The 13,943-nt window shown below is 41.5% G+C and overlaps 1 protein-coding gene across 4 annotated transcripts in view; it reads right to left on the reverse strand.

Moving 5' to 3' along the window:
- The window catches only part of tert (telomerase reverse transcriptase), a 55,002-nt gene extending 42,835 nt beyond the window's left edge, over nucleotides 1-12,167 (reverse strand). For 3 of the 4 annotated variants that reach the window (XR_011889732.1, XM_072283378.1, XM_072283379.1), the window contains exons 1-5: nucleotides 11,853-12,167; nucleotides 7,653-9,987; nucleotides 5,839-6,034; nucleotides 2,355-2,544; nucleotides 195-368 (exon numbers count right to left, since the gene is read on the reverse strand). Coding sequence is in view for 3 of the 4 variants with exons in the window: in XM_072283378.1 (XP_072139479.1) it covers nucleotides 195-368; nucleotides 2,355-2,544; nucleotides 5,839-6,034; nucleotides 7,653-9,987; nucleotides 11,853-12,128 (3,171 nt within the window). In the remaining variant the exon portion in view is untranslated. Of the gene's footprint in view, nucleotides 1-194; nucleotides 369-2,354; nucleotides 2,545-5,838; nucleotides 6,035-7,652; nucleotides 9,988-11,220; nucleotides 11,266-11,852 lie in introns of those variants that run through there. The other variant, XM_072283380.1, reaches the window with a different exon arrangement.
- Between the last annotated feature and the right edge of the window lie 1,776 nt (nucleotides 12,168-13,943).

Genomic DNA, 13,943 nt, shown 5'->3' on the forward strand with positions numbered 1-13,943 from the left:
AGATCAGTATTCTGAATCTAGAGAAAGGAAATTCTATGCAAAAGTAAGTGATGAGCCCACTCAGGATAATCTGAGCTAATGCTTCCCCAGTACGTTAACGATGCAGAAGGACATTATCCATTAAATCACCAGATCACTATTGCAACAAAGTAAACATCATTTAGTCCAATGTAATGGGAGGTCTTTGAACTCACTTTGACAAAATAATAAGGATGCCCCCTGCCCACTTTTTCAGCTTTCAAATTCTGTAACACAAACTCCCTCCATGCTTTATAAATGTCATCAAGTCCATACACAGAGCAGCTCTTTAGGGACGGTTTCTGTTGACATTCGTAATTCAGGACGTCAAAAAGGACTTTCAGCTGAGTCTGTTGGCACAAAAAAAAACAACAATTTTAAGAACACTTAATGCTTACAAATACAAGTAACAGCTATACATTCTGAAACAACTGGCTGCCATTAGCTAGAATATAATGTAATACATAATATAAAAATAGGAAACAAATATAAATGATGAGAAGTTTGCAATATCGCCCTAAAAGAATCCAGTGATTTCATAGAGAAAGATTAAAATTTGAAAGGAAAAAAAATCAAAATAAAAATTGTTGTGGCATGTATCTTGTCTGTTCAGTAAGTAATAGGTTGTACAGTTAAATACAGGTTGAGTACCACTTATCCAAAAGTCCAAAATCCAAAAACCTCCAAAACTTTTTTGTGCGCTGACATGACATCACAAATGGAGAAATCGACAAGGAGCTGGGAAGGTTCCCTGACAAAACACAGGTCTTTGCTCACTACAGACAGTTCTGAGAAGTGACCTAACATATGTAAATGACAGAAGTCATTGAAAAATAGAAAATCACTGATAAAGCGAGAAATAAAGATCTCGACTGTGTATTGAAAGAGTGGATTTGTCAGCATCAGAGTGAAGATATGCTGCTTAACGGTATGCTGGTCATGAAACATGCAAAGATCTATCACGATGAATTGAAAATTGAAAGTATTTGTGAACATTCAGCAGGATGGTTGCAGAAATTCTAAAAAAAGGCACAGCATTAATTTTTTTTTTTTTTTTTTTTTTTTTTTTTTAAGTGTCTGCTGCATTACTAAGGCCTAGTGAGTGAGACAGCTCATGCCTAGGGACACTAGACTAATCCCCAATGATCAACACCTCTGCACAAGCAGCGATACTGTATTCAATAATTCTTACACAAGTCTAATTTTCATACAAATCCCACTGGCCTGCTAACGTTAGGGGGGAATTTTAGCCACCCCTCAACAGTCTGACGTTTCAATCCCACAATGCCCTAGCAATACATTCACATAAAAACAATTTCTTTAAAAGATAGCAAACTTATTGACCAGATCACTTAAAGATTATTACAAAAGTACTGCTGTGTGGTGTGTGATGATGTACCAAAATGTGGAAGCCTGAGAAACGCAGATAAAGCTGGAGAAACTAAGCAAGTCAGGCAGCATCCACGGAGGGGAAAAAACAATCGATGTTTTGGGTTGAGAACCTTCAACTAGACTGAAAGATAGAGGGGAGATACCCAATATAAAGAGTATGAGGTGGGGGGGGGGGGGTCAAGAGCTAGCAAGGAATAATTAGCTCCAGGTTAGAAGTCATAGGCAGATGGGAGAAGGCAGAGTGGAAATAGCAACTAAAGTTGGCAATGGTGCAAGGTTGTGCGAGGTAAACAGCTCCAATGCACAGTCGCCATTTATTTAAGGAGTAACATGTTATTTATAAAGGGCAAGGATATACTGGCAGCTGTACATGTCAATGCTATAACTGTTGTACATAAACATTCTATAGACAAAAATCATAACTAATCCATGTCTAGGCTTGGGCCTTGTAAATAAAATGTTTCTACTTGTTCCTGGCACCATCACACTGAGAAAAAAATATGTACAGTCCTGACCGTGGACACCCCGCAACATTTTACAGCTAATCAAGCAACTCAAAAGTGTGTCGCAGTTGAAATGCAAAAAGTTTTGCAAGAATTTTCTGTACAGTGAGACCCTACAACCTCAATGACACAGCAACAAAGTACTCTGTGTTAGTAGTGTTGGTTAACGGATAACACTGGCCGCTACAATGCACTCCTTCAGTTAGTATCATAGGAGCTTTAGACTCTATCTAGAAGGTGGAATAAGCTTCAGGTTTAATATCCCAGGCTGAACAGACACATCCGGAAACGTCATTCTAAACACAGAGACATAATGTTATATGTTCAATGGGTAATGATGAACTAAGTTTGGCAGCAGACTTAAAAGATTATTTGGCAGCTATGCGATATTTCATACTAATGTTCAGCAGAGCCAACACAAGGACAAGAGATGGTGCTTACCCAGTTGAGATTTCGGCCTTTCCCAGAAGACTTTGATCCTGCTATATTTCGCATTTTCACAATTGGCCGCAAGCCATTTTTCTTCGGAATAAACCGTAAACTGGAAGGGGGTGCTGTGCTCTTCTGCTGGAGTTTCTGTTCCACATCCTTGTATGAAATTGGCTGTAGTTGTACTTTTGCTAGATGATTTCTGCAGGTGCATGCAAAAGCAAACAATCACTTTTCTAATACATTATCATCAGTACATTATATGCATGTAAAATTAATGCTTTAGTGTGACAGGATAAGTGACTTAGAAATGAGACTTTGTATACATTGCTGTATCACACTACAATCACCAGTCTCAATTCTGGATTGCAGCCTTAATACACTGCCATTTGAAAACTTAATCTTATTCTTTGGGACAAACCATCATCCATGTATAAAGGCACTGGTCATTTAAATATATAGAGTGTGAATACTTATGGAAGGCTTCACTATGAGCCAGTCAGCCAATTTCTGCTAGTGTGTTTTAATACCACCCTGGGATTAGCAATTCAACCGCCAACAAAGTTTCGATATAAAGTAAAAGGGACTGACATTGGCATTCACCCTCAGCATGATAACAGGAAGATTAATCAGATCAGAATCCATCTCAACCAATCAGCAGTATAAATGCATCCCCAAATACTCCCCAAACCTTTAGTGACGAGATTGAATTTTAGTAAATAATTCTGGAATACTTAGCTCATTGTCATCTGCCTCTCCATATTGGAAAAGCCTTCTCAAATGGATACAATCTCTCCACAGATAAAATTTTACCTAGTTCCAATTACAGGCCAATCCATAGAGTAACCTGGAGTAACAAAGCTTTCTCATGAGATGAAAGCTGTTATTAGAATGTTGTGCGGCTTAGTAACTTTAATCCTGGGTTTTCTGGGAGGCGTCAGTACTTGCAGAAGGCATCTGGAAATGTATAATGTTTACAAGGAACAGCCAAGTATGTAGCAATATTTGTAAGGGGGCCACCATTGTGAAATTCCACTCAACCACATAAATCTGCTCATGTGAAACAACTGCAGGGCCTTGGTTAACTTCTAGCAAGATGACAGGAAGACTGGAATCCTTCTCAATAGATCTAACTAGGTGCGGTAAACCAGGCAAGCGAACAAATCAGAACATAAAGTGAAGCACCGAGCATCAAAGGGAAAGGCAAAGAGGAAAGCAGGGGATCTTGCCAGCTGCTCCCCCCCCTCCACCCCATCATAGATTAGGACTCATTCATCATACCTCTACAGTCGCTAAACTGAATGTCTCCTGGCTAGAAAACATGAGATTAGAAATCACATGAGAACAACATCTCTTCCAAATTGTGGAAATGGATCAAAAACTTCTGAAGTTTGGATCAAGCAACAAATTTTAAGTTGCTAATCTGCTGTTGGAATCCACACAATCAAGGACCATCAGCCTTCCTGTGCAAAAGTTACATCAGCATTTCAGCATGGAATATAGTGCAGGAAAAAAGGCCCTTCAGCTCTCAGTATCTGTGCCAACCACGATGCCAATTTAAACTAATCCCATCTGCCTACATGCATACGTCTCCTTTAAACTTATTCCACCGCACCACTTGAAAGTTCTGCCCTCTAGTGTTTGCCATTTCCACCCTGGAAAGGATGAACATGATTGAAAAGCAGTTAAATGACAAGATGCACTGTCTCTGAAACAGATGTGAATTCATGGCCTTCCTGCAAATGGAGGTCTGCATTCAAAGTAGAAGCTCACATATTTTGGGTTGCGGAGGGAAATCAGCAAAAACAAACTGCGACTGATGTATGCAAGTGTTCAACCTGATATTGTTCTATTCTGCAGTCCTTAGCCAAGACGTCCTACTACTAATACTTCTATTTCTTTTTGACTCGGTTCTTTGAGGCCAATAAAAAAAGTTCCAGAGGTAATTGCAAATCAGGAAAGAGGACAAAACAAAAATCTAAAATCAAATGTGATTTTGGATCGATTTGTCAAGTTTAAAGCAGTTACCGTATGTGTGATTTTAGTAGAAATTTTATTTTTCTCTTGGAGGCATTAGCGGGGGCTTTGCAGCTCAATGAAGGCACCTGGTGGCAGAAGATGGAACTACATCACCATGGAGGTTTGAAGTACAGGTATTGGAAGTTAATCTGACACTAATCTACCTTGACCCTGCTTCTTCCTGTGTCACATATAATTCCTCCAGTGCTCTCAATTGTGCAAACAATTCCATGCACAACAAATTTCAAGACCCAAGGAGAAGATTATTGACCTCAGAGATCCACGAGCCAGTTCTCATCAGGGGATCAGAGGCAGAGAGGGTCAGCAACTTAAAATTCCTCGGCGTTATAATTTCAGAAGACCTGGGTCCAGCATGCAAGTGCAACTATGAAGAAAGCACAACATTGCCTCTAATTCCTTAGGAACTTGCAAAGATTCGGTTTGACATCCAAAACTCTGACAAACTTCTACAGATGTGTGGTGGAGAGTGCATCACAGCCTGGTATGGGAACACCAAGGTCCTTGAACGGAAAATCCTACAAAAAGTAGTAGAGAGAGCTCAGTCTATCATGGGTAAAGCCCTCCCCACCGTTGAGCACATTAACAGGGGGCGTTGTTGTAGGAAAGCTATCTCCATCACCAGGGGTCCCCTACCACCCAGCTCATGCTGTCTTCTCACTGCTGTCATCAGGGAGAAGGTACAAGAGCCTCAGGACTCACACACCAGGTTCAGGAACAGTTATTTCCCACCCCAACCACCAGGCTCTTGAAACAGAGGGGAAATCTTCACTCAGTTTCATTTGTCCCATCACTAATCTGTTCCCACAACCTATGGATTCACTTTCAAGGACTCATCTCATCTTTCAATATTTATTGCTTATTTATTATTATATTTCTTTAGTTTTGTATTTGGACAGTTTATTTTCTTTTGCACACTGGTTATTTATTCACCCTGTTGCTGCAGTCTTTCCTTGATTCTATCATGGTTATTGGATTTATTGAGCATTTCAGTAAGAAAAAGAATCTTTGGGCTGTACATGGAGACATACAGGTCCTTTGATCATAAATTTCAAATTTCAAAGTAAAATTTATTATCACGGTACATTTATATCACTATGTACAACCCTGAGATTCATTTTCCTGCAGGCATACTCAGGAAATCTATAGAATAGTAACTATAAGAGGATTACACTCAACTCTCCCTCCCACGTTTGGATGTCACTGTGGATCTTTGTACCGAGGGGTGGAGTGACTTTGAGTTTCACAGTCTTATAGCTCAGTAGCAAGGGTGGTGCCCAACAATTAAGACTAATGGAGAAGATTAGTGGGTGCATGTTTGGAATACTTAACAGAACAACAAGGCACTAAAGTCTCCCACTTATTTATATAGACAACTATGGCTCCATGTAATATGACTGGAAAGAGTATAGGGTCTAATTTTTGCAAAACATTAATAAGTATGACTACTTTTCCTTACCGCATACCAATCCTCTGCACTTCCTTCCAAACACGTTTCCTATAGTAGAAAAGTGTGTTTTTCATGAACGTTGTCTCCGTAATGTAGAAGAACGACTTGAGTAGATGTACCACGTAAACGTCCATTAGCCAAAACAGGAACCGGCACAGGATATCTTCACGTAACCGGTGTTCTGACGCAGGGACAAAGTGCTGGGCTGGCAAATAACACATTCCTTTATTCTTCAGTTAGGGAAAGAGATTTAAAAGGTTTTAGCATTACTGAAGGGGCTTAAATAACATGACAGGGGAAAAACCACTATTTACCCGGATATCAATGAAATCAGCAGATTAAATCAACAATCACTAATACAGCATGGAGGGAAGATTAGGAGAAACTTTGTGATAGATACCAACATGCTTATGGAAGAGTTGCATCTTGCCAGCATTTAGAGCATCTTCTGCAATCTCCTGAATGCTTGGTTTTCCTCAACCATATGTAACAATGAAAGTGTTTTACGCACTTACTTTAAGATGAAGTTTCCAAATTTGAGCTTATTCAAGGATATTTTGTTCAAACAGAAACATTAATGTGCAATTAACTAATTATTTGAAACACGCTATAGTGAAAAATCAGTAGATTGCAGATATCTTTTTTTAATTTAGTGACAGTACAGTAGAAGGCTCTACCAACCAATAACATGCACTTGAGCAATTAACCCAGCGGTCCCCAACCAGCGGGCCACACAGCATGTGCTACCGGGCCACGAGGAAACCATACGAGTCAGCTGCACCTTTCCTCATTCCCTGTCACGCACTGTTGAACTTGAACATAGGGTTGCCAACTGACCTGTATTTGCCGGGACATCCCGTATATTGGACTAAATTGGTTTGTCCCATACGGGATCACCCTTGTCCCGTATTACCCCCGCTAAGGTAGAGCGTTCCTATGAAACCTTCCGTGCCGAGATGGCGTGAAGCAAAAAAGCAATTACTATTAATTTATACGGGAAAAATTTTTGAGCGTTCCCAGACCCAAAAAATAACCTACCAAATAACACATAAAACCTAAAATAACATTAACATATAGTAAAAGCGGGAATGATATGATAAATACACAGCCTATATAAAGTAGAAATAATGTATGTACAGCGTAGTTGGGAAGATGAAGGCAAAACCGATTTGTGGAAAAAAATCCACACGTACGCACGTGCACACATCACATATGCGCATGTCATGCATGCGCACACAGGTGCCCGCGCAAGGCTTCATGGTCATGGTAGTCTTTCCTGGGGTAAAGACAAGTGTCCTGGGATTTAACTGCTACTTTTGTCCCTTATTTGGGAGTGAGAAAGTTGGCAACCCTAACTGTAAAAAGACATGTTGGGGTGAGTTTAACCCCCCCCCCCCGGGGTCGGCCGGTCCGCAAGAATATTGTCAATATTAAACCGGTCTGCAGTGCAGAAATGGTTGGGGACCCCTGAATTAACCTACTAACCCGTACATCATCGGGACTTGGAAGGAAATCCAAGCGCCCGAGGAAACCCTTGAGGTCATGGGCAGAACATACAAAGTTGTACAAACTCATTACAGTCAGGGACAGGAAATGAACCCAGGTTACTGGCACAGTAAAGCCTAGCGCTAACCACCACACTATCATGCCACCTCAATTTGTTTATATTTTCCTGAACACTTATGAAATTAATAATAACATCCAGCATTAGGGTTTAATTACAGCAAAAATAATCTTTCAAGAAGAGCAAGACTTCTCATGACCTCTTCAGTTTTAAAATATCAATCTAAATGAACACAGCATCATAAAGACAAGTGACCCACCTTTGTTCAGTTGAAGCCATACACAGTCATTCACTCTCATTTTCCACATCAGTTCGCTGCAAGAGAATTTATCAAATTTCCCCAAAGAAATAAACTTCTTCACATTCTTCAGGAAACGGCATTTGTTGTGATTTGATCCCCAAAGCTCATCCGATATAACCCTGATCAAACACTCCCTCACAAACCGGTAGACCTGAAGTGGACTGCTGTACTGCTTAAGCAAAAGTAGCATATCCTTGTCCGAGCCACACGATCCCTCATTACGCTCAACGTCTGCAGATGCTCTGATCTCTTCGTGTGTTTTCAGTTCCGCTGCTGGATCTTCAGGAGGACGACTCTGCTCAGGACACTCCGAAGATCTCCAAGAATGTACGCACTCTTCCAAGCGTCTTCTCGGTGTTAAGTTGTGGCCAGGAAGATCATTGCTCACTGAAACATGACCTGCTAAACTTTCGTTCAATATCTGTTGTTGTTTTTCAATTTGGTGGCCACTTGAAGAAATAGGAGTATTAGGTTTAAAGCCTGCAGCTCTGCTGATGGGAGGCCCTAAAGCCTTCTCTGTAACAGAAGACGAGTTTGGCTCATTATTTGACTCAGCATGTGAAGCCTTATTGACCTTTCCTCCTTTCTGAATGCTAACTTGGCAATTTCTGGATAATATTTGCAGATACGGACAACGTTTATGATTTCTTAACAATCGATGGAAAATATTTCTCATTTGCCAGTAGCGCTTTGGAAACCTTTTCCTTCTCCAGTGATCGCTACACTGCACTTGGGTCACCTTCGCCCCTGACACATTTCTGCTCAAGAATATGGCTTCGACAAGTCTCTGGCCGCCTGTGCTGAATTCTTGCAACTGATTTAATATAAATGTCTTTGGCAAACATTCAGAATTAGTATTGCAGTACATTATACTTCCTCTTTCAATATAAATTTCATTCCAGGATTTTTTCTTTATTGAAGGAGCATCTTTAGATGGATGCAGTGACATCCCAGAGTATTTAGGCTTTACTATTGCACCAAACTCTGTGTGACAATGTCCATTTTTACCGGCAGCATCCCAGTAAGTGTTCTCTCCACTGGTGGACATGCTGCTGAGCGCAGTGCTTGGATTTCCACTCATTTCCCTGCCACCTTGTTTGTACTTTTTCACTCTTGCACATTCCATTTCCGTACATTCACTCTGTTCACCAGATTCTGCAGCAGAGAAGTTATCAAAACCCTTTCCACGTTCGTAGTGCATCACCGTGCCTTTAGCCTTAAGTCTTGTGAACAGTGTACCCTGCTCTTCAGCTACAGGGGACAGGACACCTTTGTCAGAAGAAACAATGTCTATACCATACATGACACACCCACTTGTTTTTCCTCCAGCAGGCTCCTGTGCCCTGGCATCAGTCCGTGTACCCTGCCTTTTAGAGACAACACTGATACTTTTGTCCACTCTGCTCCTCAGTGAAGTGAATTTGGGATATTTCGATTTACATTCAGTGATATTACTAGCTTCAGTCCATTCCACAGTTCCTTTATCCGACAGATCACTTATACTGCCAGACTGCTCAGCAGACTCAGGGGATTCACGCGACTCATTTTCCACAAGCAACCTTTCACATTCCGTCACTTTATTTTCCACCAGTACTGACAGCTCACTTCCCCTTGACCTCTTTGCAGGAGCCTCCATTCTGTCCTCGCCCAGAGATCGTTTTAGTGACCTTCCAGCTTTGGCGGCCATGTCCTCTGATGCCCATCTTCCAATATCGGCTTTGAGTCTTGCCCGGTTCACAGATTTGGCCCGAGCAGCACGTGGTGGTCCTCCGAATTTCTGCTTGTGGGGGTCTGTACTGAGAGGTCCTTTTGCCAATAGATTTCCACCTCCTGATATTCCTTCCTTCCATTTCCTCCTCCTTGAAAGGAACTCTTTATAGAAGTTAACTTTCTTCCGAGCATGACTCAGCGCAAGGCTGGACTGATATTGCACTGGCCTCTGCCTAAGCCAGGCAGACTGGAGTTGCGTACCACTTGAAAGGAGACTATAGATGGGAACTCCACATAACTGAAAGCAACAGCTTGGTGGGACTAGCCTAAAGAGAGAGCAATGCTCCAGCAAATACATCATAACATCATCGCCAATCCTGCTCACCAGCGTTTTCCACAGCACACTGGTCTTGATAACAGCCGTGGTGGTATTTATTTGGTAACTTTGTACGTTGGGGGTAGATCTAACAGGGATGAAACTGGTTTCCTTCGCATTGCTGTAACCAAACGTTAGCACGTTTCTCTTCCTTTTTTCACAAATCCTTTGAATGACTCGCATAACCACTTCGCTCTGTGTAGATAGCTGAAAAGAAACAAGACAAATCTCTTTGTTCTGTAGTAGTAAACCACGACCAGCGTTTAAACTATGAGCAGCTTCCAGTATTTCTGGGTTGACAGTCATTCCAAGTTCTGGCTAGTTAGTGGGAGATCGAGGAAGGTATTGAAAGACCCCCGTTTCGCCAAAGAATAATGTGACCTGAATATTGCTGGAATGGAGCATCTGACCACCCCACCTCCCCTCCACCCCCCAAGTTCTGTGAGCCAGGTGCCTCTGCACTGCCCAATCCTCCACCAGCAAATGCAGGCCGCAATTTGGCGGGGAATTCATTTGAGTACACACTCACAAGTACTGTATTGGATGCAGCAATACAAATCCAGAGTGACTGAGATTGTGTCACTTTCACTAATAGTCATTTAGGAATATCCAGATTACCACTTTAGCTACGTTGAACGCCTGTCTATTTTAAAAACATAATCAGCGGTATAAATGCTGTCATCCTCACCTCTAAACATAGTAAAGAGATAACTTTCATGTTATTAATTGTTAAGTTTACAACTGTAGGATATCGCTTTGCCGATATGACATGAAAGGTTAATATAATTTCCACTTATTTAACAAACATTGAATGATATTAAAAATAGATAGAAATTTCTCCAAATCCTAATCACAATACCAATTCTTAGTCCTTTGGCAATCATAGGGCTTTGCAGAGAATGTGGAATGAGCTGCAGAGGAAGTGATTATGGCAGATACAAATTACAATACTTGAAAGACATGGACAGGTACAATGGTTGGGAAAGGCTTAGTGGCATGCAAGCAAATAGGACCAGCCTGGATAGGCAACTTGTTCAGTATGGATCAGATGGGCTGAAGGCCCCATTTCCATTCACTGTTTCCTGCAACGACTGAATTGTTCAATCATTGGAAGTCACAGGAAAACACTAAGATGGTTAATCTTTTAAGGACCAAAGACGATCTTAACATTTCATGGGTTTCTCCAAAATTTTAAAAAGGTTAATATAATCATTAAATTTCCAATAACAAGGTTATTATTAACAGAACACTTTAAATTTAAATTCATTAGGAAAAGGACCCTGGGTGTCATGAGCTTTTTTCCCTCCTAAAGTAATACTGCTGCGATGTGGAATGTGCTTTGGGGAAATGGTATACAGCAGTGAACAGGGAAAGATTTAGAAGGCTCTGGGGAGAGTGCTGGGAAGGTCTAATTGGACCCCTCAAGCAGTTAATACACACGTCAAGCAGCGAATAACTTCTTCCTGTGCTCCATCTTGTCGGTTAAGGAAGCAGAATGCCATTCCAGACGTGAGGAATGTCCCTCAGGTCTTGTCGGTCTAACTGCAGATACTCCCAGCAAATTGCAGGGAAAACAAAACTCTGCAGGGCACAGAACGGTAAACTCGTGCCGCATAACAAGCTATTTTGCTGCAGTAATTTCCAGAACAAGAATTCCATAAAACCAAAGGTGGGTCGCGTTCTGGGCTGTTCAGGAAGGTGTTGCAGCGTGACCTAAATTTAAACTAAACACGGTTATAATGTCCAGGAACGTCATGGTACAATTTTATAGGAAACTCCGGAGACAATAATTATGACCGAGATTGAGTTTTACTGTCAACAATGCAAAGTAATATTTTACAATTCCTAACATTTTCTGCTTCACAGATCGGGAAGTTAATCAACCGATAAGATTTTTTATTCCTACTAACTTTTTAGATAGTAAGTATTTCGGGACTTCTGCAGTCGAAGTTACACTTCGTTGACTGTAGAAGGCACCAACGTTCATTTCTTGCACATTGCATTGCATGCTCCAAGAACATGACTTTAGTAAAATACAATGCATTTTGTTGCGAGTTCGACAGCCTTCCTACCTGCTGGAATGTGACCGGCCGCCACAGAGGTTTTGCCTCCCTGGGGACGCAGACGATGAGTTGAGAGATAAAGCGCTTGTAGTTATCGGTGTCAAATTCCTCCACCAAAACCGGCGGTGCAGCATTATCGATCTCTGAAATGAAGGTCTGTATCGAGGTTACGCGAGGATAGACAGCCGCCAGCAACTCGTGCAAGCCGCTATCAATCAGAGCCCGGTTCTCTGGCGATAGCGTCGCACTCGCGGTCCGTTCTGTTTGCATCCCGCCGTCATTCATAGCTGACCGCGGCGCGCTTTGCGGAGAAGGACGTCTCTCTCAGCCTGACATCCGCCGCTTCCCTCCTGTCAATCAAACTCCGGCTCTCCGCCCTCCGAACTCACAGGAATTCACAGCGCTGAAACGTAACGTTATGCTCTGCCAATACCACTGCCCAATCCTATCGATGTAAGGATCAATTTCTTTCATCCTCGCATTCATAGCCAATAGTCATTAAATACAACTCTTCCTCAACTTGTTCAGATTAACACTTTATTTTAAGTCACACCTGTGGTTACTCCAAACGTACTCTATACCTTACTAAATCACATGCAGTTACGTGACATCAAAACGGAAGGGCTGGAAATACTTAGCAGGCAGGGTCTGGTGAGAGTCATTGACTTAAAGTGTTAAAGCGTTTTCCCTCTCCAAAGCTGACTATTTCAAATTTCCAGCGCCTGCAGTTTCATCTTAATTTTCAATTGAAGTCACGTGATGATGAACTCCAATTTTTGCTCCCTGGCTGAAATAGCTTCTCCCCGTTATGATGGTAATTTTAATGTTAATACAGCTTTTCCAAAATAATACAAAGTACCGTGTAAAATTTTAGTTGCAGAGAGAAATCTAGACTTCTTATATTACAGAATGGCTCTAAAGATGAAGATTTTAATGCTTAGCTTTATTTGTAATGTACTTTGAAACATATAGTGAAGTGTATTGCTTGAATCAAATCAAATCAAATCACCAACAATTTGCTGGGGACAGCAGATATCCCACCCTGCAAAAACTCATTTCAGGGAGATAGCACCACCATCTCCCCCCACCCCACCCTGGTCGACCTCCAAGGTTGTATGTATACAGGACATTTGATTATAAAAGAACACAACAATTTATTTGATCACAAATTGAAACTATTTACACACACACATGTATTCCTCGTTGAGTATTTTGTTGGCAGTCTCAATGCTAATAGCTACATGCTAATGCAAATTCCATTCTAAAGCTTTTCTATTTCTTTTGCAAACTTTCCTTGTACTGTGATGTGGCTTGCTTGGCAGATTTGAGCATTTTGCCGGAAGTCTCAACCTCATAGCAGTCTGTGTCAATGAATTTGTTAATTTTGCAAGACATCAGATTCACAAGTGTTTTGTGAGACAACTGACTTCTGAATTCTGCCTTAATGTGATGCACCATGCTGAATGCCCTTTCTACATCACAATTAGAATTTGGCAGCACCAAAAGCAGCTTCATCAACTGGCAGAGCGCTTTGAATCTCAACTGCTCTGTGCTCATAAATTTTACTTTGGACAGCTTCCCCCGGAACTCATCAACTAGGTCTACTTAGCACAAAGAGAGACCAGTCAGGATGCTCTCTCTGTCACTCTCTCACTACATCTGTCTCTCACTCTCTCCCTCTCGCTCGCTCTTAAAAAAAATCGATTTCCGGGATATTGTGTGTAATTTGCGGGCATCAGGGAGCCGTTATCAATATGTGGGAGACTCCCTGAACTTCCGGGAGAGGTGGGATGTCTGGGACATCGCACAAGTGTTGCCATACTTCCTGCACCAGAATAGCATGCCCACAACTTACTAACCTGTACATCTTTTAAAACCTGGGAGGAAAACAGAACACACAGAAGAACGTACGAGTTGCCTGCAGACAGCAGGGGTAATTGAACCGATGATCTGTGATTGCTGGCTCTGTAAAGCAATAGCGCTAACCACTTGCTATGTACTGATGAGTAATTCCATCCTCCTTCTCTTCCACCAACCAACATCGCTATCATATCATCCTAAACCAAAAACAAAAGCTAATTTGAGGGAAAGGTAAGAATG

Source organism: Mobula birostris, chromosome 19, assembly GCF_030028105.1.
Source record: "Mobula birostris isolate sMobBir1 chromosome 19, sMobBir1.hap1, whole genome shotgun sequence".
NCBI classification, from domain to species: Eukaryota; Metazoa; Chordata; class Chondrichthyes; order Myliobatiformes; family Myliobatidae; genus Mobula; species Mobula birostris.